The 27,903-nt window shown below is 37.9% G+C and overlaps 1 protein-coding gene across 2 annotated transcripts; it reads right to left on the bottom strand.

Moving 5' to 3' along the window:
• On the bottom strand, positions 1 to 27,694 carry LOC127635817 (anthrax toxin receptor 1-like). Of its 2 annotated transcripts, none has more exons than XM_052116050.1 (18): positions 27,112 to 27,694; positions 22,340 to 22,411; positions 21,892 to 21,963; positions 21,177 to 21,258; positions 20,389 to 20,422; positions 20,081 to 20,160; positions 18,184 to 18,252; positions 17,974 to 18,054; positions 17,735 to 17,795; positions 16,834 to 16,932; positions 14,413 to 14,482; positions 13,293 to 13,506; positions 12,575 to 12,670; positions 12,110 to 12,151; positions 10,316 to 10,411; positions 10,054 to 10,221; positions 7,932 to 8,012; positions 1 to 2,339 (listed from the first exon to the last, which is right to left on the bottom strand). In XM_052116050.1, the coding sequence occupies exons 1-18, from the start codon at positions 27,264 to 27,266 to the stop codon at positions 1,899 to 1,901; spliced, it is 2,013 nt and encodes a 670-aa protein (XP_051972010.1). In that variant the 5' UTR covers positions 27,267 to 27,694; the 3' UTR covers positions 1 to 1,898. The 2 variants fall into 2 exon arrangements, with proteins under 2 accessions (XP_051972010.1, XP_051972011.1); XM_052116051.1 differs by having other exon boundaries at positions 2 to 2,339; positions 13,428 to 13,506.
• Positions 27,695 to 27,903: the final 209 nt, after the last annotated feature.

Below are 27,903 nucleotides of genomic sequence, written 5' to 3'. Positions count from 1 at the left end.
ATATAAAAATGCTGGCCTACTGAAACACTTGCTCATATTTTGATGATCGAAAAATCTGTTCATGATTAGCTTATATAAATTGTGCTGACGTACATGACCAAATGTATGACACAGAAATAAAAAATCCAACATTTAATTGAAGCGTGTAAAAACATGCTCTTCGTTAAAAGAATAGCCAGACACACATTGAACATCTGTAACTAGTGAAATTGTTGATGCTCAAGCACAAAAACACAAAATTTCAAAAAGTTAATAGGAAACTTAAAATGGCCAAAATCATAGCACTGCCATATCCTTAAACACACTGCTGAGACAAGTTAAATTAAAAATGATACATTTATGAATTTTTACTCCGTTATTATTAATCTGTTACTATACAGTACTGTTAACTCAGCTGTTTTAGGAAGCATCCATATATACAAAAAAAAGGTCTTCTTCTTTCTGAAACTTTCAACTGTATTTTAATAAAAACGTGAGTCCAGGCAGGACCGTAGCAAGGAATTCTGGGCCCCTTGACTGTATAATGGTCTGGGTCCTTTTCATATTAAAAAATAGTTTAAAATGTGTTGTGGGCCCCCTGCTGAACCTGTGGGCCCCTAGAATCCGTACCAGCTTTCACCCTATTAGCTACGGCCCTGCTCCAGGTGTGAAATATGTTACATTCCAAGTCCGTGTGAGCTGCCTACCTAGACAGCATTTTAAGGCAGCAAAGCAAAGTTACGCTGCCTTCCAAGATACTTTGTTTGTGCAAAACATTTAAGGCATCATTGCATTTATCCTTTGTAAAGTAGATGATGCCAGAATGCATCACGACAAGCTCAGTGAAAGTGCTCAGTGAGGAGCACTTTGAAGGCAACCACTTATGTAGGCACTAAGGGTGCCTACAGAGTTTTGGAAGGTACAGTTTCCTTTTGCAATTGTATCAGTTTTGTGAATGTTACCTTATACTGAATGATACATTCTGGAAGACAATTGATTGTTTTATCACTCAGATGTTATTTAGTATAATTGCTTAAAAGCGTGCCTTAAAAACTGACCCTGATTTCTCATATAAAACATGATCTGTATACTACTGCTTCTCTTTAGGCAGCTTCAAATGTATCTGCAAAGCTATTAAAGATGCATTTTATTCAGATACAATCTTGGTTATTTATAGAATCATTCTTTACTAACAAGATGCCAATTGGCATACGCATATGGCACATTTTAATGCATGATAATGTACCACACTGCCATCTGTTAATGTTGTTGTTAGTAATATTTAAAAGGCTGCTTCTTTCTGATGGCTGGAAATGCATAGCTAGCGTGGTATCAGTGACACAGAACTTGATTTGTTTAAACCTTTTGTAGACGTTATTCACAGGAGTGTAAGAACAAAAAGTGGTGGGACACAATTCAAAACCAATGAGATTTGCTTATGAATATTAATTACATGACGTAATGTTTGCCTAGTTGGTCAATAATAGGATTACCGCTTACCACTAAACTCTTGTGCTCTTTAAACATTGCTTCTTCGAGTATCCTGACAAGCCAGATGCAACAACTTGGCCTAAGATTGGCGCCAAACAATGAAAAACCAGAGTGTTTGGGAAACCTGTTTAGAAACAGACATTATGTTCACTAGTGGCACAATTCATCTTTAAAATATAATAATTATCTCCCAAAAAGTGGGGTATAATGCTTGCTACATCCCTGGTTACACACGTTGGCATAGGTACTTTAAATTAGAGAAATTTCGGAACTTGCCAAATGACTAAATCAATATGAAAGAATTTTTATTTCTGCACCAGCATAACAGTTTTTAGGCTAATTTTGTTCTTCAAATCAGGTCTTGAACTTTCTTGCTGCAGAGAAGTTTATATCTTCTCATTCCACGGTGGAATGACTGCAGTTCTTCTTTAGACAACGTCTGGAACTTCAAGACCTGGGCGTGGCGGTGGACGAGAAGGGGGTGGGGCTCGTCCGGGTGGAGCAGCATGAGGAGATGGTGGCAAGGTGCTGGATGATGATGATGATGATGGTGATGATGATGGTGGCGATGTGGCCGGTAAAGAAGGTAGAGTCACACTGATGCTCAGACAGGTTGGAGGCAGAGCCCTGGTTGGAGGCGGGGTGTAAGAGGAAGGGGTAATGGAGTCTGGAGGTGGGGTTGAAGGCAAAGGAGGCAGGGTGGTGGTTGGAGTGTGGGCGGAGCAGCGCGGGGTGGGTGGCAAAGTGCCCTGAGGTACAGGGGGGCATCTGCTATGGGGGAGGCTGTAGATGTGACTCGAAGGGCTGTTGAAGAGTGGGTATTGAGGGGGTGGGCATGATTTCACACGGGTAAATTTCATACATCGTCCCTAAAGAACAAAAAAAATATATAAACGTCCATCTGTAAAATACATTTTAGGGTAACATTTTGTAAAGCAGAATATAAAAGTTAATTATTATAGGGGTCATATCATTGGTTAACTACATTAGATATCATGAATTAATAATGATTAGTCCTTTTACAGGACTTATTCATCTTGGTTATACCACTGTCTTCTGTTGATCGAACAAACAGATAGTCCCACCCCCAACTCACACCAATGGTTGAGACAATGTTGTTGTGTCGGGCTGGATGGGCCACTCAAACTAAACATGGGAATTTTAATAATGCCACAGAAACAGTGTTTACAGTATTCAGAATGATTAACATATCAATGGCTTAAATGTAGTTGTCTCTGCATATTAAGTTGGGATAGGATAAAGCATTTGAGTACAGAAAAAGCTGAAGTGTGCAACTTCTTCACTGTGAAAATACTTTCTCCTATACCAGATTAATATATGTAGGTTGATTTCATCAACTGTAAACACTGATTATGGGACAGTAAAGTGTCCAGTCGATACACACTTAAGTAGGTCATCTAGGTATTTCACGCTTGCTCTTGCTATTCTCATGTATACCAAGAATTCGGACATACTACTCCATTGGAATAATGTTTTTGGCATGTATAGTAGGGAAATATGCATATTCTGACAAAGCTTCTGTCTCTTTGAGGCTATAATAATTCCTTAGTTTGTTTTGAGTGACCCGTCAAATCGATTAGTGGCTTGAGTCTGAGGCGGGACTATACGCTTGTTGGATAAATGGTACATGGGGGAAGTGTTCAAAAAAGCAGTTTGGAAACAATGCTTATTTTTGCAGTTCTGTTTGGTGATGACGTGGTGCAGAAATTACACACTTTGGCTTTAATTTCAACATATACTGATACATTTTTAAAATTATAAGTTGTATTATGAATGAACATGAGCTAACCATGATCAACTGAATATTCATAAATTCATAATAAAGGAATTTTCCACCCATAAATGAAAATGATCTCATTATTCACTTACCCTGATGCCATCCCAGATGTGTATGACTGTCTTTCTTTAGCAGAACATAAATTAAGACTTTTTTAATATGTTAAGCTCTGTAGGTCCTTACTGTATAATGCAAGTAAACGGGTGCCATCAGGCTGCTGGCTGTTTGACGGTCCAAAGGTCACATTTAGGTGGCATAAAAGTAATCCACACAACTCCTGTCGATCAATTAATGACTTCTGATGCAATTTGATAGGTAGAAAGAATTGATAGAAGAAACAAATCGAAAATTCAAACGTCATTAACTTTAAAAAATCGCTTCCTGCCAGCAGTTGACGCATCAGATCTTGCGAGAAACTTTGAGAAGCACGCGCTTTGTGTACAACAGAGGAACGGATGTCACGTCATCTTAATTTGTGTTCTGCTGAAAAAAGACAGTCATACACATCTGGAATGGCTTCAGTGTAAGCGATTAATGAGAGAATGTTCTTATTTGGGTGAACTATTCCTTTAACCAAGCTTAATAAATGCAGTAAAAATATTGTCCATTGTTAGTTCTTGATACCTAATGCATTTACTAAAGTGTTGCCATTTTACTCATGATCATTTTCCAACCTCTTTCTAACCCTTAATCCTTGTCTCTCTCTCCACTGGCTACCGGTTGATGCACGTATCAAATTCAAGGCTCTGATGCTGAAATACCGAACAGTAACTGGGTCTGCTCCAGCATACCTATAATCATTTCTGCAGAGCTATGTTCCCATCAGAAGCCTGCGGTCAGCTAAAAGAACGGCGCCTTGTTGAAACAACACAAAGAGGCACCAAAACACTTTCATGGACTTTCGGGTTTCATCATACCACATTGGTGGGATGACCTTTCCAACTCCATCCGTGAAGCTGACTCACTTTCTGTCTTCAAAAAACTGCTAAAAATAGATATTTTCCATGAGCACTTAACCAGTCACTAAATAAAAAAATAATAATTATTGTTGCACTTTAATCTGTCTTGATTACTACTATTCTAATGCTAGTGAAACTTTGTAATGCAGCACTTTATGTACCATTAACTAGGTTTCCATCCAAGGATGTTTTGTGCATCATAACAAAGCTGATGGAAACGCACATTATCGCTAAATGTCGCTACATGAAATGTCACTGAAAAATGGGTTGGAAACACTTTTTGACGATAAAATTGGCATTAACGCAAAATTTTGTGTCACATGAGTGGAACATGAGTTTGTCCCAATCGTTAGCCTGTGTTATCATGACGACAGTATTGAAAGCCAATTTATTGTACATGATTATGGATTGATCTTTACCGCATATAGAGCCGATCTGCAAACGGGAAACTTCCAAGAGTGCCAACACAAATATCTTGTGCACGTTGCTCAAATGAATGGCCACTGTTTGTGATTCATTTAATCGCAGTAGCCATATGTTTATTTATTAAAGTTACTTTTCCACACCATTAATAATAATAGACGGCAGTCACGGAATTAGCCCACAGTATAAAAAACATATAATTTCTGTTCACAAAGATGTTTTAAATTAAAAATAAATACACATTATTAGGTGAAAAGCATGTGATTTTTTTTTTCCTCTCTTTTGTTTTGGAACACTTACAGCCCAATTCTATAAAATTATTGTTTAGTTTTACTTTTGAAAAAATGCCAGCAAAATTCTCTGTATTAAATAAAATAAATTACCAAACAAAAAAGCATTAAAATAAAAAAAAATTATAATACATTACCAAACGAAAAAAGCATTAAATTAAAAAACATTAATTAGCAAACGTAAAAAGCATCAAATAAAAAAAAAAATTATAATACATTACCAAACGAAAAAAGCATTAAATTAAAAAAAAAATTACGAAATGAAAAATATATATATATATTTTAGACCTTTATATTCCTTTTCTCTACACAAACTTAAATGACCTTTACCCTGTTTTGTAGATGAATAAAGTCGGCTGAATGACATTCTCAGAATGTTCTAGAGTCTAGTCTTTTTTCAAAACTATAAACTATCAGAACTATTTGTCCAATGCTGAGTTCACGTTCAGAAAACAAGCTTTAAATACTTTAAATCTAACCATCTTTACCTTCTTCAGGAAATGTAAATTTGCATTATGAAGTTAAAATAAATTTGAGGTGATTATCAAGTTCAGTTGCTGGAGAAATATGCGGGACATAATGCAGTTGTGATGGCGATGCTTTTGATTAGATGATTGTTCCAAATATTGAATATAGGAATGTATCATATGTAAATCCTGATATAACACTGCATCATTTCTTTTTCTTTAATAGCTGTGCACACCGCATATACACATCGATTGATGGTCCTTATACTGAGACAGATCATTTCCCCCACTACTTTTGCCGGCAGGTTGCCAGCTTGAACAGGGCCATGACGATCCGCTTTCACTTTGCGATATGCGCAACATCAGGACCAATATTACAGTCCTATCAGAAGGGCAACTGCTCCCTTTTCATTGCAATTCCTCATCTTCTGATTGCTTTTATTTGTTAATTAAAATGACAGTAAAATGACTAATTTCAATGGATTGTCTCAATAATCTCCCCATTTTACCCAAACTTCAGAGGAAACAATTAGGCACATCTGGGAGGTGAATTAGCGATAAACTCACATTTCTGAATGGAAAAGGCTTAGGGCAGATTTTGCACTAAACCAAAACCTATGCGACAGTGTTTTTTTTAGGCATGACGTCATCACGCACACCATTTCAGCGATAAAAGGCCATTTGAATGGAAACGGGCAGAAGGCGGCAAATGTTGCAAAAAAAAAAAAGTGGATGGAAACTAGGCTACTGTCTCCATAAGATGATTTGTTTACAGTGTATTCCTCTTTTGTAAGTCTGCCAAATGAATAAATGTAAATGTAAAGGTTTAGTCTTTTTTGGACTGGGGAGGAGGTTTTGAGTTCTGAAATGAACAGCATTCATAAACAGTTCATCAAACTTGTTTGTTTCAAAAGATCAATGAAAATAAGCATTCTCATCATATGACCGCTTGAAGAGTCTCTGCTTGTTTAAAATCAGTTTTTTTTTCCCATAAGATTTTTTTCCCTGAAAGCTGTGAATTATAATGATCCCATTCGTGAGACGATGGGTTCAGATGGGTTCAACTCACTGCTTTGTGTTAAATATTCCACGAAAGCCTTTGTGATGGGTTTAATGCAGTTAAATATTGCTTTATATAGTCCACAGAAGCTTTTGTTTGCCTGTGAAGATCCAAACCAGTCCCATAGCTTTTGTTTTAAAAGGCCTTCAGAAATCTGTCCAACCTTCTTTTTTTATTTACCACAGCAGATCAGACACCCAAAAACTCCCCTCTTTGCATTCTGTGGGAAAGAGGAGGGTAGTTATCGTCTGTGCTTAATGCTTTCAGCAGACTATGGAGCATTCCTTTAGGTAGGAGCAATATTAGCAAACGAGTCCCATTGGTCTGAATGAGAGCCAGGGTCTCGAGTACCTTCTCCTCTGTCTCTGTCTCTGTTTCTGACTGGCCTTATTGCTAACAGCTGTTCTGCTTTCATCCTCAGTCTACCTCAAAGTTTTCTTCATGTGTTCCTCCCAATCTGCCTACAACATTTATAATGAGAACAGTTTCGGAAAGAAACCATGCACACTTTATATGCATTATTTTACTCTATGTGGAAATGGAAACGGACATATTCAATCCTCTTTAATGTAGTGGTTTTCTAAGCTAAAAAAAAACTAGTAGTGCTGTCGATTTAATGCATTAATTCAGTGCGATTAATTATAGAAAAAAATAACACGTTAAAACCATTAACACACTTAATCATGTCGCCGGACCATAATGAGGAGCATTCCTACTATAGGAGCATTTCAAGCTTCTACTACCACCTGCAGGTAAGTGAAACTCTAGCTGTAAATACAGCAGGACAGCAGAACAAAGACTTGCTTGTTGACATTAGCGAGTAGTGATCAACAGCACAAGATGAGACGTGTTCATGTGTTCAAACACAGCTGGAAGGAGCACGATTTCAAATGCAGGGATCTCCAGATGTGTTTTTCAAGTTTTAAACTACATTTAACTTGACACAGTGACTTTCAAACTCTGTTTATGACGTTACGCAACCAAAGTGAGGTCTATAAAAGCATCCTGAAGCCTGCTGCATCTTTAGAAAAGCCCTTCTAAAATCTATCTCGGACAGATTGATGAAATCAATTGCAAATGCAAAATGGATCGCTATAGACTGTAGACCAGTGATAGGCTTATGTCCAGTAATATGGATATTGCCTTCTAAATTCACTTATTGTCTGTTCAATGCATTCCTGTCTGCCACAATAATGTAATGCATTTTTATGATTTGACTTATAATATATAGTTTTATTATTTAAATCTAATTATTTTAGGGCCTTTATTTATTTCAGAAAAAAATTATTTCTGTTATTAATTCGATTAATTATTTGGCAGACCATATATTTTATTCGATTAAATGTTGAAATCGATTGACAGCCCTAAAAATAAGATTGTACAATTTTTATATAATGATTAAGTTCAGGCATGAAACAGCCGATAGGGTCATTGAGTTTTTGTGTGACATTAAATATTCCTCACCTTTTCTCCAGGATGAGGCCTCATCACAGATACACGGTCATATCCTCTCCTAAGCCACACCCACAGGGCGTCCAATTTACCCTGAAAGATCCAAATACACAAGGGCTAGTAAAGACCAAAAAAATAAATAAATACTGTAAACATTATTTCTGTTTTCAAACACAACCCCATCTACCATTGATCAATTGACTTTTTGAACAAGTGCCCCCTAAAGAATATATCTTTTTTGCCCCCTAGGAAACAATTATTAGCAAACGTTTGCTACACATTGGTCTGGCTGAGCTCATGCTTAAAGTGCACCCAAAAATGAAAATTCTCACATTATTCACTTACCCTGTATTTTGGCAGAGCACAAATGAAGATTTTTAGAAGACAACAGACTCTGTCATGTCCTTATAATGCATGTACATGGGTGCCAGCACATTGACGGTCCAAAATTCATATTTAGGCAGCATAAAAGTAATACATAGTCAATCAATAAATCGATATATTTGTGTAAAAAATTAATCGATCATTAAAAAGTTTAAACTTTTAAAAAACGCTTCCTTCCAGCAGTTGAGGCATCACGTAGCTGTCACGTGACGTAAGTGCATCAGTGGGTTCACGCGAGAATACGGAAGCGGCATTTATTTACAACAGAAGAATGAACGTCATGCGAGAGTTTGGTCATTTCAAACAGCATCACAGCCCTGGATGGAAGAGCTGATTTAAAGTTAAAAATGTTTTAATTATCAACTTTCTATACATAAACGTATCTATTCACTTAAGAAAACATTCACTGATCGACTGGAGTCATGTGGATTACTTTTATGCTGCCTAAATATGACTTTTGGACGGTTAAAGTGCCGGCACCCGTTTACTTGCATTATAAGGATCTGACAGAGCTCCATCTTCTGCTAATGAAAAACAGCCATACACATCTGGGATAGCATCAGGGTAAGTGAATAATAAGACAATTAAAATTTTGGGGTGAACAATTCCTTTAATTTCTTGAAAGGTTATTTGGCTTGAATTCAGACCTAATAGATTAAAAAAAAAAAATGTTATCCCCTTTTCTCTCAATTGGGAATGCCCAATTCTCTATACTTAGTAGGTCCTCGTGGCGGCGTGGTTACCTCAATCCGGGTGGCAGAGGACAAGTCTCAGTTGCCTCCACTTCTGAGACCGTCAATCCGCACATCACGTGGCTCGCTGTGCATGACACCGCAGAGACTAACAGCACGTGGAGGCTCATGCTACTCTCCGCGATTCACGCACAACTTACCACATGCCCCAATGAGAGCGAAAACCCCTAATTGCGACCCCAAGGAGGTTACCCCATGTGACTCTACCCTCCCTATCAACCAGGTCAATATGGTTGCTTAGGAGACCTGGCTGGAGTCAGGGGTGGTAGCCAGCGGACCTAATAGATTTCTTGAAGAATCTGGAATAATCAAATTATACACAGAAGCTTCATCTAAATTGTCGCCTCTTCTTATCTGGCAGTCTATATAACTGCCTGTTTTTTTTCTGCCTCTCAATGAGGACGATCACCCGAAATACTCCCAAGAAAAGAAGGTGGAGGAGAAGGAGGAAAAGAGTATGTTTTGTTGGGAAAGGGACCAGCAAGGCAAAGCTCATCTCCCTTGGGTCAGCTCAGTTCAATGTCTGGTTTAAATTAACCCTCCACTTGCAGCTTACAGGCACATTATGAAACAATGCATGAGCCTTTTCCAGGACCGGCCCGAGGCCACCACAATAGCACCACTTCTTCTGTTATTGGAGGATTGAGAAAGTTCTTCCATACTCAGACCACGTCACTGTGGACATTGTCCACCAAATGACAAAACGGTAAGCAAGTATTGAGCCAACCATATCTGTTATGTAATATGTTTTGAGGAAACTGGGATATGGAAGGTAAAGAAAGTTTCTGGGTTTATTTTTGTTAATTCAGTACGTTTTATAATGCCTTCCCTGGCCAGCTTAGACCTGCATGAATTTCCATTCTGGTCCAGATGGGTTCATGTTGTTTGGTGCTGGTATAGTTAGTCAAACAGCCTTGCAATGCAGTTCAGCAGCAAAACCTATCTGGTTGGCCAAGGAATTTGTGCTGGTTAAGCTAGTTAAGAAGCCTGAGATCTACCTTGATTGGTGAGTACCACTTCTGAGGCAAGATGGGCTTCCTCATGCCGTTGTTTAGGGTCGTTGTGGACAGAAACTCGAACTCTTGCTCTGGCATCTTCACCCGAGCATTCTTTGCTTTTTCTAGTTTGGCTCCTTCCTCAGTGGACCCCTTATCTCCCCAGCGCACCTGGAGTTGTGGCACACACACACACACACACACGATTGCTGTAGACCGGAGCAAATGGAAGCTATTCTTCTGGTTCCAAATCCTCTTTACTTACTTCCATCCTTTTAATGCCACCAACTCCTCTCCCACCGTAATATGAAGCATCCACTGTCGGCCACAACTTCTTTGGGTAACCGTCTTCCTCTTCATCCTATAGACAGAGTCTTATTAAAGTCAACATGCATGGGTGTTTTCCATCTATTTTACTTCCATAAAATGATGCATTTCTGAGTGAAACTGTTTATTCACAAGAAAAAAGTACCTTGAAAAATTAAATAAAACATCTTGCGGTTCAGTAAGTTTTTCATTTATTAAAAAGAACCGGCTGATAAAAGTAATTTCTTCAGAAAATAGCGTTGTGCCTGTATGTTTTGGGGTGTAGATTAAAAAGAACCGGCTCATAAGAGTCATTAAATTGGGAATGGGACTACACCGATCACAATCTAATGATGTTCCTTTCTTGCACAGGCAGGAAATGACTAAATCTAAAACCTTCCAGTCATGGATTACATAGTTCTGGATTATATAGCTCACAAGAAATCAGTTTTACAATGGGTTTCCATATGTTCCCCAGTATGACTGCAACATTTGAGATCAGAGGCTAAAAGGAACCCAGAGACACTGATTGTTTTGTGTGCATTACACCAAATGACCTTCTGCAGAAACAGATACACTTGGCAATATGATTATAATCAAATAATTATCCTTGCATGTACGACACAATTTTTCCTTCAAAAAATAAGGGTTGGTTTGTGTCAGTTTTGAAAGTCTCAGCAAGACTGCCATACTTTGATCGTATGTGCTCAACATTTGTTAATTGAGAACAGACCAATCCTGAGATAAAAGTTTATATAAATATTGGAATGATGAGTCCCGAGGCCAAGAATCAGGGTTCAGTTTGCATTTCCTCTGCTGACTGTTACCTCAGACCCTGCAAGACCTGCCTGAAGCTTCTGGAATTTCCTGTTTTGAAGGGTCAGGCAATCAGATACTTGAACAGATGAAGAGCTAAAACGTGTCCAGGTTGAAATGTAATCTGGACAATAAAATTGTTAATAAAATTTGATGAGAAAGCACAACTATTCCTTGACAGTGGATCTGTTTTTTATTTAATTTTTTAAATTTATTTTTTTATGTGTTGTCTCTAGATGTTTATATTTTTCGTAGTCAAAAAAGGAGAAAATAATTCTAATTTGTTAACATTACTGGGAGGATTTTCAGATAAAATTCACAACCTTAAACCACAGAATCGCATCTGTCTTTTGTCATTATCAGTTTGGCATCAGTGGTCACATCTGTGAAAACTTTGAAGAGCAAATGTCTGGAACAAATCTCAGTAGTCGAATCATGAGCAAAAGCCTCTTGTTTGAGGGAAAACATTTCAAGAACAAATGCACACTGTGGATCCTACTGAGAAACTGAGGCATAGCACTGAATGTCATTATTCTCTAGACACCACATTTGGATGCCATTTTAACAGCCCCAGTTACTATCCACTTTGATTCTTAAAAAAAAGATCAGCCTAGACATTTTGTTAGATGACTCCGTTCCACAGTAGAAAGAAAATCAAATGGATTTGGAATGACATTAGGGTGAGAAAATTATTAAATTATTGTAATTTTGGATTAACTTTTATTTTAATGTTACTAGATAGACTAACAATATGTAATTCAAGCCTTAATGTACTTTTAAACCATGTGATTTAGGTCTATGAGGGGATCAACGAACAACATGGTCTTCCATTTCGGGTTTTAAGACTGGACTCCAAGTTCTGACAACGCTATACGATCTTGGCATGGTTCAGGACTCGGGAAGCATGGAAGAAAGACTAAACAAAAGCAATTCTCACCGAACTGTATTCCATCATGGGTGGCGGCGGCTCATGGACGATCTGTTGTGATGAGAGTGAGAAGAAATTGTTTTTACAGTCCTTTATGTGGTAGGTATCATCGTTGAAAGAATGGAAATTGGTTATATAAAAGTGGCATTTTATAAATTCTACCCTTTTTCCCATGGCTCAGTATATCAAGCTGCAATTTGCATTTCAGAAAAGATATTACTGAAATCCACTTATCTGCTGACAACCCCCCCAAAAACAGCTTAAACCAGCCACAGTTGGTTGACCAAGCTTGGTCTACTTGACCAGCTGACCCAACTGCCTTATGCCCAAAACACCTCTAAATCCATCAAAACAGACCAGCTAACCACCTTAGGCTGCTTTAAGCTGTTATTTAAGCCAGGTTTTCATTGGTCACTGGTTGGGGTAATATTTGAAAGGAAAAGGACATGGGAAGAGCTGCAGTTCAAGACTTACTATAGTGCAACAGAGGGGCCAAAACCACCAGAGAATCGCCATTGTGATCAGAAACAGCAGTATCAGCAGAGCTATGGCCAAGAACGTTCCATCAGTCTGAAGGACAGATCAGAGACACGGGGGAGTTTTATGCTCCAAAGTAAATACAGTAAACACTGTATAATTATCCTGATGCCACACTCGAACCCTTCTGGATGGGATTCCACTGAAGCATTTGCGGTGTCATGTGGTTTAGCGAAATAATCTGGCAAAGATTGGCTCCAGCAATGAAGTTTTAATCACCATCTTAAGACTGATTATAAATGACTTCTATGCCAGGAACTCTTTCAAAAAAGATTCTTGGTTTTAGTGTATCTTTTTAAACTTATGAACGTCCAGGACACATTTCACCCCAAAATCAAAAGAACAAAATAAGAATGTATCTTTCTACGCAAGATATAATTTCTTATTTTGTTGTTTTGATATTGGGGTGAAATGTGAACTTGCATGTTTTTGTAAGATTCACCCATATGGGAATAACAACACTTATCTCGTTCACAAATTATCTGCTGCTCTCACATCTCAACAACCATCTTCAATCAATTAGTATGCTTTTGGTATCTGTAATGGGCTGCCTCACAGCAAAAACAGCTGCAATCTACCAGTTTGCTCTAGGAATGGCAACCCACCAGAGGAAAGTTAATTTTTAGAGATGGCAAGTAGGACAGAATATACTGACTGTGTTCAGAGGGCAGACTGAAGATGGTGCTGAACTAGAGGTACTGCACAGTGTTGTGGTACTGGGAGTGGCTCTGCCCAGTGTAACAGTGGTACTGGGCTTGACACTGCTGCCCTGCAGGGTTACTGTACTCACACAGCTGACTGTCGAGATGGTCACAGAACTGGAGATAAAACTCAGGCCGTTGTTCATACTGACATGGAGAGAGGCAGATCTATGGGTGAGAGAAAGACAACATTGGCTGACTCATTTTTGTTTCAAATAGTCAAATTCTCAAAAAAGACTAACCCAAAGATAGACGAACACTTTCATTAAAGGGATAATTTACCCCAAAATTAAATTACTTACTCTCATGTCCCTCCAAACCTGGATGACTTTGTTTCTTCCACGTTGAATAATGTACTGGCCACACATTTTTAGATACTAACAGTAAATGGGCCTATTGAGGTCCAAAATGTCGAAAAAGCACCATGAAAGTAGTCCATAGTACTTCAGTCTGCTGAAGCCAGATGATAGCTTTATGTGAAAAACAGAACAAAATTTTATTCTTAATTTACTGAAAATCTTCCCCTCCGCTGAAGCTTTAAAACTGTCTACAAAAAGTCAAATGGACTACAAAAATTGCACTTTTTTTTTTTTCGACATTATCGTGAATGGCAGTTGATATTATATATGAGAGATATGGCAGAGGAAAAGATTTTCAGTGAATAATTACTTAATTTTGGTCTTTTCGTCACACAAAGCTAATAGCGTATAGCTTCAGAAGACTTGGAACGTAGAGCATGATTCATTTAGAACTTTTTTGTCATTTGTTTAATTAAAAAAAAGGAGCTAGTGTGTTCTTAAAAATTTATTTTGTGTTCCACAGAAAAAAGTAAATCAAATAGGTTTGGAGTGACAAAGGGTGTGTAAATAATGAAAGATAATGTATTTTTGGTGAACTATTCATTTGAAGGTGCCATAGTTCCAGGAATAAAAGGTATAACTATATGAAGTATGACTGTGAGCAGCAGATGGGCATATTTCTGCCCTGTATTTTAATTTGGTTCTTGGCTTGTGTGCGTTCTCTTTCCATTCAGGATTTATTTACTTCTGTTGGAGACAAAGTTTCCACACTTACGTTCCCTCCTCCTGCAGTACAGGCGCTGGGCAGAGCAGGTAGGTGTCCTCGACGACAAGCGGCCTTTTCACTAACAATGACAAAACAGGAAAATAAGAATATTTTGATGATGTGGATACTTCATTTAGAATTGATAACAATCTGAAACAAAGCCTTGTCTTAAACTTTAGAATAGTTTTAAAATTTTAAAGTTTGATGATTATACAGACATTAAAGTAAGCTTTGTAGTAAGCAAGCTTTGTGTGGGTTTGTTTACATTTGAATTTTTTGACAGTTGGAGATTGAATAGCGTTGGCCCATTTGAACTTTCCATCAATGCAAGTCTAAGGGTTTTTTCAGAATTTTGATTGTCCGCTGTGTTTAAAAACTGTAATTTCAATCAGTTGGAAAACTCACGAGGTGTGTCCTAAACTGCACACTTCTGCACTATTCCATGTCATTTTGTAGTGGAAGTAGTGAGTAGTATGTTAATACTGAAAACAGAGCAAAAAGAAGTGTACTTTAAGTACCCGAATGATGCACTTTTTCAACCGTCAAAACATAGTGTGGAATGTTGGACACTTCATGCACTCAGCGCTCGCGGCTTGCTGTACATAGCAGAAGGGGCGGAGTTACCTGGCTGCGCTGCTGGTCTGAAAAAACTGTTGTAAATACTGAAGAATGTAGCAGCTAGCAAAACTTCAGTGGATCCATCACTTTACAAATGTGAGTTGAATGCTTTACCATTACCCTAAGCTGTGTGAATAAGTACGTTGTTTAAGATACAAGTGCTGAACTGAGGTTGGCTAAAGCGCTAAAGCTAGCGGCAACACATCATGTGCGCTTGAAACGTCACATCCACTGATAAAAGGAGAATGCTTCCATGTAGCAAAAAAAGAATGATTTGGGATGATACGTCTCTTTGAAAATTCAAACACTACATGGCTGATTGCAGTTTATTATATAAGTGCATAGTGAATAGTGTGTCATTTGGGACACAGCTATAGCAAGTTAGTCAGAAAAATCTGAAGGTCTGTGCCAAGTTTGTTGGATGTTGTTTGAAAGCTCTAGGAGGAGTAACAGTTGATCACTTTTGTCTAGATTTAGTGATTTAAAAAAAACAAAGCCTTTAAAATAACAGAATGTTGGTATATTATTATGGTAGTACGTTATTAGTAATAATCAATTTTTGCATCTTTCACCAAATCCATATTAATTTACCAAGACTAAAGATGAGATGAAAGACAGTTGTTCCATAATTATTATATTCAGATTAAAAAAGTAGCAGCAGTTAGCACATTTCAGTCATATGATAGCATGCACAGAAACTTGGAAATGCCACACAAGTTTCCATTTAACCAAAACTTTATTGCATATCCTTGACATTCAGCTTTAGACTGAAACTGAAGAGCAAGATTTTTCATTTATCATGTCATTTTTCCAAATGAAAAAGATTAAAGTGGAAAATGTTTGACTCCAACGCCTATTTACTCTGGCTTTGATACACACATACTCACACACACATTGGTGAGAAGGGCCCTTACTTATTCTCTAAGTAAAATGGCAGCTGAAAGCGAAGGAAAGATGCAAGCTCAGAAATCATCAGGACGTGTATGAACACCACAGAAGACCATTTTCTCCCCAATCACTCCCAAGATAAATCCAGCTTTTCAGCTCTGTGCGTCAAACCAATTCATTATTTACCCATTCTAATAGTTATTCTGGTATCATATGATGGGGAGTATAATTTAGTGCTATAACCTAACATTATTGAAGATGTTCACCCATATGTGAAAAAGGGGGCTGTAGCTACAAATAAAAACCTTTGAATAGTTGCATGACATTATAGTTTAACCATGTTAAAAATCAAACATAGTCATATAAATTATAAACAAATTCAAATCAATAACATCTATTATTTCTTAGAATTTCTCCATGGTGTGTTCACTGCTCGTTTATGGAGAGTGAATGTGTGTTTGTGCACATGTGGTTAGCGTTGAAGTCAAGTCTTGTGATTTACAAGTGCTGCGGCCAACCTTTCTCAAGCGCCATGCAAGCTCACGTCCAATTCGAAATAACATAACAGCCATACTGACATTTTAATTCAATTGGCTTCTTCAGTGTTACAAAAAACAATAGTCACATGTTTAGAGACAACTCTGAGGTATCTTTAATATACATACAATTTCAAATTTAGCGAAGGAATCTGGTGTTTGTCCAGTAATAATGGGCCTGAAATAGATAGGCCTATCAATTTCCACTACACTCAACCTAATGATGTTTGCAATAATAAAAATTTCAACAATCTAACAATTTTGTTGCTTAATGAATGTAGCGGCTGTCATTGTTAGCATCTTGTTCTAAGATAGTTTTGACCATTAATCAGTGGCTCACAGCTGGTGATGAAAGGAATAGGAATCTGTCTCTGCTGTTTTAACTTACTGACAGTGAGGGTGTTATTGATGCGGAAGCTGCAGAGGATTCTGTTCACATCACGAGCATGAAGAAATCCATTCCCTCTAACCACCACCTCAAAGGATTCTAAGACAGAGAGAGACAGAGATTGTGGAGAGTTATTACTGAAGTAATAATGGTCTGACTTCCAACGAAATAACTCTTTCTGCTTAAATATAAAGGATTGAGTTTTGTGCACTGATGTATGTTACGGTTGCCAAATGACAACCATGTATTTTGGTTGAAATGAAGACGACCTGCTTTGCACAAAGTGAGCAGCTTTTTAATGCCAGTATGGGGTACTGGTCTGGCGAAACGCTCAGGGGGTCCCAGACATCCCCAACCAATCAGATGGCGAAATACTTAGGAGGGACCCCATGATGGAGAGTACCAGCAATGATTTCTTCCCACTGCCTTTACAGGACATCAATTGTACCGCATTTAGGTGGCGATACGCTCAAAGAAGGGATCACTCCCCATGGTCTGACAGCAAAACGTGGCAAAGTGCTACAAATGATCAAACTTGCCTGCCGAAAACTCTTTATGTAAGATTTTGTTCAGCAGTTGGTTGCCATTTTGCAGTTTTTTCCCAAAGGGAACAGAAAATGTATAATAATAATAAAAGGTAAATAAAACAGCTTAAAACTGGTTTGCTTGTTTAAGTTGGTCTAGCTGGTCTCCCAGCCAACCTTGATTTCAAGTGCCCGAAAACCGTCTAAAACCAGCAAACCAAACCAAACCAGACCAGACAAGACAAGCAAACTAGTTTGGTGAAAAAACGAATCATGGTAACCTGGTTACCCATTCATTTCTAAAGTGAAAATTAAGAGTAATATCCATGACGAAACAGGAAAATTGCATTTTAGCTTCTTAGCTAATGATAGTTTACCTCCTGCACAAATACTTGAGGGTTCCACCTCAAGGATCTCTATACAGGATCTCTTCAGAATCTGTAGCAAGAAAAGACATGCTTATATTTGATAGATGACTTCATCTATATTCATTATTGGTACAAACAACCAGAAGTGTCTGTAAATTTAGTTTCCATAATATATCACAATAGCCCATCATCAATATATTGGTTGAAGAGCGACTGTCACCAGTTCCAATTCTGTTCCATCCACTCACCGAATCAATGACTCCTTGTAGTGCTTCAAAACCATCATTCACCGGAAAGACGTGGTCTTTACTGTCGGCTATTGTCGCCAACTGTGGAAGAATGAGAAATTTTGATTACTGAAAGATAAAGATTTTGTTTTCCCACAAACAGCTGATTGTGGTGGCATACTCATAATGAGAGGACGAATCATTTTGACCCTTGGTCAGGTGTCACCTCACCTGGGTTTCATTGAAGTCCTTTACTCCAACACAGTAGACTGAAGCTCCCAGCTGACGCGAGCGGTCGGCCTGCCATTTGAACACACATCAAAGAGGTTCAAAACTGTACATATACTATCCTGTTAGGTTAAATACAGAGGTGGACAGTAATGAAATACATTTACTTGAGTACTGTACTTAAGTACACTTTTTGAGTGTCTGTACCTTACTTGATTATTATTTATAATTTCACTACATTTGAAAGACAAATATCGTACTTTTCACTCCACTACATTTCTATTAAGGTCCTCGAGTAGAAAGTCGTTACTATGTAGCAGCTTTGAAAATCAGTGGATGATTTTTTTTTTTTCTTCTTAAAAATGTGATGTGAAAAATGTGTACCCAGGTGACAGACAGCCTATCAATAATCACTCTTGTAGGGTCACGTTTTGTGAAGTTCAATGATTTCCCAGCATTTTTTGAACACTGATGGAGTTGGAAAAATGGAAGACGGTGGTTCCTCGGCTCAGTGCACGCACCCATGGCCATACTTGGAAAATATGTTCCAGTTTTCTGAAAATGTTAAAGATTCGTTTAGTTTGAAATGTTTGCTTTGTTTGCCTAAAACGTACCATATCACAGCCTTCAAAAACTCGCCTTCCAACTTGCGAAAGCATATTGAGGTATGTAAACTTTACATTTCTTGTGAAAGCTTGAAACTACCTGTGCTTAAGAGCTAAAGTTTCAGTATGAAGTATGGTCGGTCAAATAATATTTTATGGATTTGCCCAACAAGTTGCCATCGCCCTGTGGATACACCGCTAACGCATAGATAAGGTTTGACAAATGACATTAGTTAGCATGCAAAAGCGTGAATTCAAATGTAAATGAGCTTAAGAGTTAAATAAGTTAATATCTTGTAACTTTTTTAGTTAATTTTTTTGTTATTGTTACCTTGCATAATTAATATGTGTAGAGCTGCACGATTAAATCATAAAAAGATTGCAATCTCGATTCAAACACCCACACGATCTCTTTTCTAAATGATAACGATTCGCCTATCTATTAAACCGTTGACAAAAATCATACTGGAACATTCAAATCTCCGTTGGTGCTGCCGCTGAGCCAGAGAGAGAGCAGTTATAATGAATAGGTATGAAACGGCTTCAGTCTTTTCTAGTCCTGGACATCCAGCCAATATGCGTGGTCATGTCTGTATTTACATTCAAATGTGGATGAATGTATACACATAGATGTGTGCACACGGCCAGAGCTGTGTGAGAACACTACCATGCTGCTTTTGTGGGGGTGGGTAGGAGTGATAAATAAAAAAATGAAGATAATTATATCTTTTTTGTCAATTCAGTTGTTTCATTTCTATAGGTTTTGTAACATTCTAAATGCTCTTTATTCCACAAGCTAGTCAGTGTACTCGGTAGGTTGCTTTAGAGGTATAAGGTATTGTAAGTATTACATACAACAATAATTAAACAATGCATTGACATAAAAAAGGAAATGTACTTTTGATACTTCTGTACTTTTACTTAAGTAAAAATCTGTATTTACAACTTCCACTTGTAATGGAGTATTATTTGACCAGTTGTATCTGTACTTTCACTCAAGTAATGGAGTTGTGAACTTTGTCCACCTCTGGTTAAATATCAGATTATGCAAATAGATATCTAGATAGTAAGAGAGACAGACAAAAACAAAGACGGTTAAGAGTGCCAACTCACTACAGGACAGCTTGTATGATTTCTGTTTTAAAAGGTTACAAGAAATTAGGGAGAGAAAACAAAAATTCCTTTTAGGATCAATTTCATCATATGTGCTAAATATATATATTTTTTCCACCAACAGGGGAAAAAGAACTGGAAAATTATAGTTCAATCACAAGATCTAAGGTACAAGATCTCACCTCTCTGGCTGCCAAGTCAAATTCATTCTCACGCAGTTCTCCATCTGTCAAAGCGATGATAACACTCGCTGTGCGGTATCCTAACAGAGACAGAGAGAAAGTATGCAAATCAGAAGTCCACAGAGTCTAATACTGTCAAGAATCATCTCAATGAAAAAAATGTAAAATAAAAATCTAAGAATAAACGGGATCTTCCTTGTGGCCAAAAGGTCTTACAATCAGTCTGGTAAAGTTCTGAATTTTGTTTTCTCAATATCAACTCAATATCACCAGACACATTTGATTCACGTGAATTCTCACCCACATACCATCTCCTGTTCCATAGTAGATCTGCTCGCTTGCCTAGAAAACCACATAAATATTAGTTACAATGAACAGTGCATTTGTATTGCATTCCTGTGGACCACCTGGTCTCACAGAATCATATGGCTCATTGTATAAATCGTGGCAGTTTCCTGGTTTCCAATTTTATCAACTTCAACTTTCAACTTTATTGTCCCCAGTGGGCAATTCACTGTAGCATAATGAATTGCCCTCTGGGGCATTAAAGTTGAAAGTATTAGTTGTTGAAATAAATAATTGAGATGCTAAAACAACAATGACTCTTATTCCCTTTCACACAAATCACCAGTAAAGCAGTAGATCTGTTCATAAACACTTACTTTTCACCAACTTCCTTACACAATGCTATCTTATGACATCTAAACACTTTTGCATTAAATAATCAACTACAAGCTTGTTCAAGTACTATTAACATTAGCGGTAACTCAACTGTTGCAAAGGACCAGGAATGAGTCCCGAAGAGTACACGAATCGACACGTGATCCGAAGGTGTCATAGAATTTGGAGTAACTCCGCCCTCTTTTGGAGATTCCACCCCATTTGAAGGTCTCCGGCCTGCAGCTACACCTATTTGCGGAGATCTCCTAATGGTAGCTGAATCTCCAAAAGAAGGTGGGGTCACTTCAGAGGGGGGCGGGGTTACTCCAGCTTGGCTTGGCATGCAGATATATTCTTCTCAAATGTGCAAGTATCCACGTAATATCATTTTGCATAAATGTCGCCAAAGTCACACTGAAAGCAAAATACTTCTTACCCTCTGAAAACCTTTGTGCATGAAGGTATCTCCCCCTGGTTGCACTCGCTGAAGTTCTTCCAGCCCATCACGGATATGGTCCCTGATCACACACATTAAAGACCATAGAACAGACCAATGAACACCAGTTGCCCATATTTAAGTGTGGTATACAGTAAACTTGTGCAGAGGTTAAAGATATTCTGGATACTTTACACATTATATATGTACCTTTCAACGTACCTTGTGGAAATATTGATAATGCTGATTAATAACTTAACCAGCAACATCAGAATATGAGTATTTTTCATACCCAGATGCCCCACTGAAAATACCAGCTGCCCATAGGGAAGAAAAATCACAGAAGAGATTGTTTCTCCAAGACACCAAAAGACCCCATTAATCTAGGGTTTCGGATGTCTCAAATTGTGCTCAGATTAGGCAAGATGTCAAAGCCTACAATCAAAAGTAAGAGATTTCCCAAAGCCAAATTATCAAACCTATTCACACTTATTTTGTGGCTAAGCATGGATCGGTTTGGAAATTACTTGGCCTACTGATTTTAGCTGGTATTTTCAGTAGAGTCAAGACAGCTTTTCTTGATTTGATTGACCAACATAAGATTCAACTGAAGCTCACCGACTGAGAGCAGGTAGAAAGAAATCAAAGTAATTGAAAGCTTTTCAGCAAGAGATGTTGGGTGTATTAAATCACAGCATGTGCTAATAAATCTTGCCTGTCTTCCGTCAGTTTCATTAGGATCCTCCCCTCCGTTGAGAACACTATGAAGGACATGCGGAGCTGGGGGCTGAGAGAGAGTAATATGTAAGATGTCTTGTTTTTTTCATTTGCTCCAACTGGATGACATTAATAGGGTCGACTAGGATTTGCATTTTTAGCCTACTATTCCTGTGCATAAAATCTGTCATGATTCTTTACCTTTAAACTGGCTGTTCAGCCCTTTTAATTGTACCTTTTGGATCTTTTTGACAGTCTAAGGCAAAAATCTCTTAAAACTAGAGGTGGTACAGTCCATGAAAGGTTAACTTCTTGGCTCACGTAATACAGATCTATTTCCTCAAACTGTGGGTTGCATAGCTGCATCTTTCTGTATCTCATATGATGACAATGTTCTATACTAGTGATAATATCTACACCAGGATCTGAGTTTCTGAAATAATTACCTGATGAACTTGTGGGCCAGGTGATCAACAAAGTAGTAGATCTCATTCCAGTGGTGCTGTACACTTCCAGACCTGAGGATGAAGAGAGGTTATGAAGTCAATCAAAAACCATATAGATTGGACTCAGCCAAGCAATCAGTATTAGGACTGCACAAAACGATAAATACAACATCTACATTTGTTTTCTTTGAGCTTTAGTGCCCGTTTTTTTATCTTAATTTTGAACAATGCTTCTGATTTTATATAATTTGAAATCTTACAAACTTCTTGGAATATCTTTCTTTAAAGTAAATGACACTTGGCTTAAAATTCATACATTTGTAAGTGTGGCTACAGTATACAAATACTTAGGACTGTAATACAAAAATCAACAACTGGAAAGAATATATTAAACTTCAACAAGGATTTAAGAAGTTTATTGATTCAAAATAATATTTTGGATGGATTTAGTTTTCAGGCAGTGCAACGGTTCATTTCAATGAATGCAGTCTTCAATTTTCTTGTTAAAAACATCTTGCACCATACAGTCACTGAAATAGAGGGCATTGATTTGAAACACCTTGAGGTTCTACATGACCTCTCAGAGAAAAAAAAGATCTGCATCAATGCTCTAATGGCCAAAGGTGAGACTTTTATGATTGTTGTCATAGTAACATACAGACTCTATTTGGAAAGAAACTCGAATCTCTTTTGCAAAAAGAAAAATGTTAACATGATGACTTGAATACACAGAGACTTAGGCTGCTCAAGAGTTGTGACGGGTTTTCACTGCAAAATTAAACACCATTGACAATCTAGTTACGGATTATCTCAAGAGTTAGTAGAAATTTGTCTGGGTTTTGAGGCATGGCAACATTTCACTGTCCACAGCAGTCTTAAAAAGATAATGATATTAAAGCAGCTAGTCGTTGACTCTTTGTTTAGTGGTCTTCTTTAATGGCTGAGCTTGTGTAATAGCTCATCTGGCCAGGCCATTGCGGTGAAGACAAATCCAAAAAGAATGTTAGGCTTACGTAAGAGACGTTGCACCCGTCCAAAGCCAGTGTAAACTTTCCTCTGTGCATATCCACCCACCAACACCCGTGCTGCTAATTCGGTCTTGATAAATTCAACAGATGTTGATACACATTTTGTTTTCAGAATGTAGACTTAGACAATAGATGGGTTTCAAATGTAGAAGACATTCTATTTTAAATCTAATTTATTTGAACTTTCTTGACTGTACATAAATACTGGATGCAGACAATGTTCCAAGTGATCCAGCAACAAAGTCTCATGAAAATTCATAATAAATCGTACGAGGTGGCAAAATCATTAAATAACGTACGACTTGGCTCGTAAAAAGACTTTAAGCCTTTAATTATCTTAGAGACCAAATAATCAACAAACAGCATTTCAAATATATACAATACAATCCAAGAATGACATTATAGCTTGCCTCCTATCCAAAACTTAATGTCAGGAATTGTATGTTAAAAAATGTGGTTTCCCATTCCACATTTATTTATGCAATACTAATGACTGATGCATGTCAATAACCTGTAATACGCTTGGCTTGTTTCGTTCCGAACCCTGATGTTTTCTTTCTTATGTGGTACATAAAAGTTATTTTGACCATTAAAATCATGGTTCGATTTAGGTTAAGGATTAAACTTTCTCTTTCTTCTGTGGTACAAAATAGTGATTTTCCTATTAAAATCATGGTTAGGTTCAGGTGAGGGTTTAGACATTATGGTCAGGTTTAGGTTTGGGTTAGGAGTCAAACATAGGAAAACTCTTAATAATCATTTGTTGGTTCATTTATTTTTCTCTATGGGAGTAAAAGTCAAATGTTTTTGTAAAAGCCAACTCCATTTTGATTTCTTTCGATTTTGCCATTTATTATTATTATTACGACTTGTCAAAAGACCAGGTTGGATAGATGAATGAGGTAAACCAGGGTTGGAGTTAAGATCAAGACCTAGACCAATACCAGACCCCCTAAGAGCTAGACCCAGACCAAGACTAGACTCCTTGAGTCCTAGAACCAGTCCAAGGCTAGACACCTCGAAGCCCAGATCCGGAACCAGACCAATACCTAAGACCTGAACCCACATCAAGACTAATCCTCTCAAGGCCCAGATCCAGGCCAAAATCTAACTTAACACCAAACAAATTGCTGAATTACTTTGCAGTGGTTTAGTATTCAGATTTACATTATATATTTCTTGCAAATTCTTTGTAATATTAAAGATGCCTGGTCACCTTGTGGATGAGGAAATGATCACCTTTAATTAGATGGAAATAGACTGTGGTCTTGTCTGACACCATAAGTTGTGACTAAGGACATGTTTATATGACCTCAAGATATCTCAAGACCAAGACCACAAGATCAAGACTCCAACTCTGCTGTGAACAGAATGGACTGGAGAGCTTTGATTTGCGGCCATTTTTGCAAGTTTGCGAGCAAAAAGAAACCTGAAGAGTTGTGCAGAAAATAAGGGTAAAACAATCAATAAAGTTACAGTATGCATTAGGTGCACAGTATGTGCAGTGCGTCCAGTAGTAATATTAGCCACAGTTTTTTGTTTCTTGATTCGTTTTTTGCTTTGATAGACAAAATATTTTATTTCTATACGATATTAGATTAAAAATGCAAAATATCCCTTTTGATTTGCAAGATGCAAACTGAACACCGCTTACTGAATTTAACATGCAGTGTGAAGATGAGGTCAAATATGCAGCATGATACAGTTTGAAATGGTAATCATTGCATATTAAATACACCAAACATTAAAACCACATGCCTAATATTATGTAGGTCCCCTTCCTGCTGCCAAAACAGTGCCAACCCACATCTCAAAATAGCATTCTGAGATTATATTCTTCTCACTTCAATTGAAAAGAGTAGTTATCTGAGTTACTGTAGGCTTTTTCAGTTATTACCATTCTGGCCATTCTCTGTTGATCTCTCTCATCAACAAGGCATTTCCATCCACAAAACTGCCCCTCGCTGGATGGGTTTTGTTTTTGGTACCAATGCTATTCTGAGATGCGGGTTGGCACAGTTTTGGCGACAAGAGGGGGACCTACACAATATTAGGCAGGTGGTTTTAATGTTGTGGCTGATCGGTGTATGTGTATAAAGATTATTAGAAGAAAATAAAATCCTTCTGGGACACTGTCCATTAGCTGAGTAATTTTTCAAGTATTACAGTTGAAAAGGGCAGATATCTGATAGCACAGAGACCTCACAGCTTCATATCAGAAAAGTGCCTGCACACTGCAGCGTAATGCTTTCTGCAGGAAAAAGAAACTTGCATTGTGAGCCAAGTCTTTTCTATGATAAGAACTTATTACCATCATTCAAAACACTTTTCAAAAATCCAGGCAGCTGTCCTGCACAATGAAGACATTGTTTTATTTCACTGCCAAAAATCATATCCAAAGAGTTGCATGCATATTAAATTCAGCCAATGCAATTCATGACACATTGCATTGTTTTCCCCCAAGTGTATCTTTGCTTTTAAATGCAAATCACATGAAGAATAGAATTGGCAGGACCAAACAATTGCATTCTCTTTCTCTTCCTCCCCCTGTTTCTTTCTCTTCCACATATCATTTGTGTTCAAATATGAGCCTCTTGTGCCAATAGAGCTTTTAGGTTTTGGAATATCTGGCCCTGCTGGTGAAAAGGTTCAGAACATGTGGAGACCAAAACACTCCTGAACATTTCATTCTGTTACCCTCACCTTGCCCTTATGACAGACACATAAAATCTCCTGGGGTTTCTTTTGAAGTAAGGGCCGTAAAATGAACTCATACTGCAGAATTTGTTCTACAACTAAATATATTAAATAATAAGTATGCAAACACATTCAATATAAAGCAAACCATTTTAAAGCAAGACAAAGGAAAAGGAAAAGCAGAATTATCATTTTACACCCAAACCGTCTTATCAAACATATTATCTGTATCAAAGACTTTCTAAGACCATTAGAAGACCTTTTAAATAACATTTCACATCATGCGCAAGTGCAGGTAGAGATTCTAGCTCCTTGATTTCTTTTGTCTCTTGCCAAGCTATTTATGGAAGTGGGTTGTTGTCTTCGTAGTAACAATTTTTATGGTAAATGCTTACATATGCATAAACATAGCTTATGAAAGATGCAATACAAGACTGTTTATGCAGTGCAGTTCTGTTTAAGAATTTTGTCAGTATATGAAGCAGATTATACAGACTAACATATATGTACAGTACTGCAAAAGTGGCAGATGCAATAATGACATTGACCTTGTCTTTATGTGCTCATGCTTTCCTTTATATTGCTGTGATAATGTAAGAGCAGATGCAAAGCCAAAGGCACCGAGTTGAAATTCATTCTGTGGGATTTTGGAGAGTGGCTCTTTAACCATTGCCATGTAGCATGCACATAAATATAAATTATAAACTTTTAAAGATCTTCAGATTACTGATAGACCTGTCAGTAAATATATAACACTAGGTGTGCAGGTACATTCAAAACCTCATATTTTGTGCATGATTTGCAACAACAAGAGCATGGGGGTTTGTTATGATGCTCTTATAAAGCTTTGATCACTGGCAGATGAGTCTCTTTGGAGACTCAATAAAAATTGATGCCCTGACCTTTGGTCCTCTAACTGTAAACTCAAATGACACAGCTGAGCCTTCAAGTCTTAAAGCTGCCTCTTCTTCAAGCTACCATCATTCTCATGTGCCATCATAATGCCTAAAGACACTCGCAATGCTCATTGAAATGAGACCAACTCACTTGTCCAGCACAAAGTATAGGTCAAACCCTCCATAGCACGAAGAACCAGCTTCCCAGCGTTCATAGCTCTGTCCAGCACAGCTGACGACCCTCAGGAAAAGCACCACACACAACCCTGTTAGTAGCTTGGCAATCCCACGCCAGCCGATGGACATTATTCCAGTTTTGTAGATGCAGTTGCAACCTTATGCAATTCAGTGGAACTTCTGAACCAAGTCTTAAAGCAAGACATCCAACTTTGGTGGAGATGATTTCTTCAACAGCCTCTTCTCGCTCAAATCCATCTAGGTTTGAGCAGGTCTGGGCTCAGAGAATGGGAAGGCATGTCTGTGGCAGAATTCAAGAGCTACAGTCAGATCCCATATCCTGAGAAGCTTCAGTTAGACCAGTCTGAACCAGGAGGAGTCCAAGCTCTCCCTTTCAAAAGACTCACGCTCAAATAACACTAATAAAGCCACATATGCATGCCAGGCTTCTACTGTAGATGTGCTGGCCCCAAAGATGTGTTGACAGTCACTTGGGTTATTTTGAAAACTTTGGAAGATCTTTTTATTTGGGCCGCTGTTGTCTGGCTCTGTGTGCAAATGATTGCTTATCTTGAATAGGAAGGGGGAGTGACGTGTAGTGTTTGGAAAAACGCTCAACATTTTAACACTCACTCTTCTCTGCCCCTTAGTCTCTCGCCCACTCTTTCCCCCTTTTTCTGCGCCAGTGTGCGTGTGTGTGTTTCACTCTGGGTATTTTCCTCCTCTACTGCCACAGTGTGGTAAAATTAGGCTACTGATTGCAATT

This window comes from Xyrauchen texanus, chromosome 43 (genome assembly GCF_025860055.1).
Source record: "Xyrauchen texanus isolate HMW12.3.18 chromosome 43, RBS_HiC_50CHRs, whole genome shotgun sequence".
In the NCBI taxonomy this organism is placed as follows: Eukaryota; Metazoa; Chordata; class Actinopteri; order Cypriniformes; family Catostomidae; genus Xyrauchen; species Xyrauchen texanus.
Note: the sequence above shows the minus strand (reverse complement) of the source record. Positions and strands in the feature narration are given on the sequence as shown.

Bases quoted from the DNA above. Each gene is read 5' to 3' on its own strand.
- LOC127635817 (XM_052116050.1), bottom strand. From the start codon at position 27,266: ATGTCCATCGGCTGGCGTGGGATTGCCAAGCTACTAACAGGGTTGTGT. The intron at 22,412-27,111 runs GTGAGTTGGTCT...CTTCATCCTCAG, and splicing joins CTATACTTTGTGCTGGACAA to GTCTGGAAGTGTACAGCACC. The intron at 10,222-10,315 runs GTAAGTAAAGAG...CCACAACTCCAG, and splicing joins GTGGCATTAAAAGGATGGAA to GTGCGCTGGGGAGATAAGGG.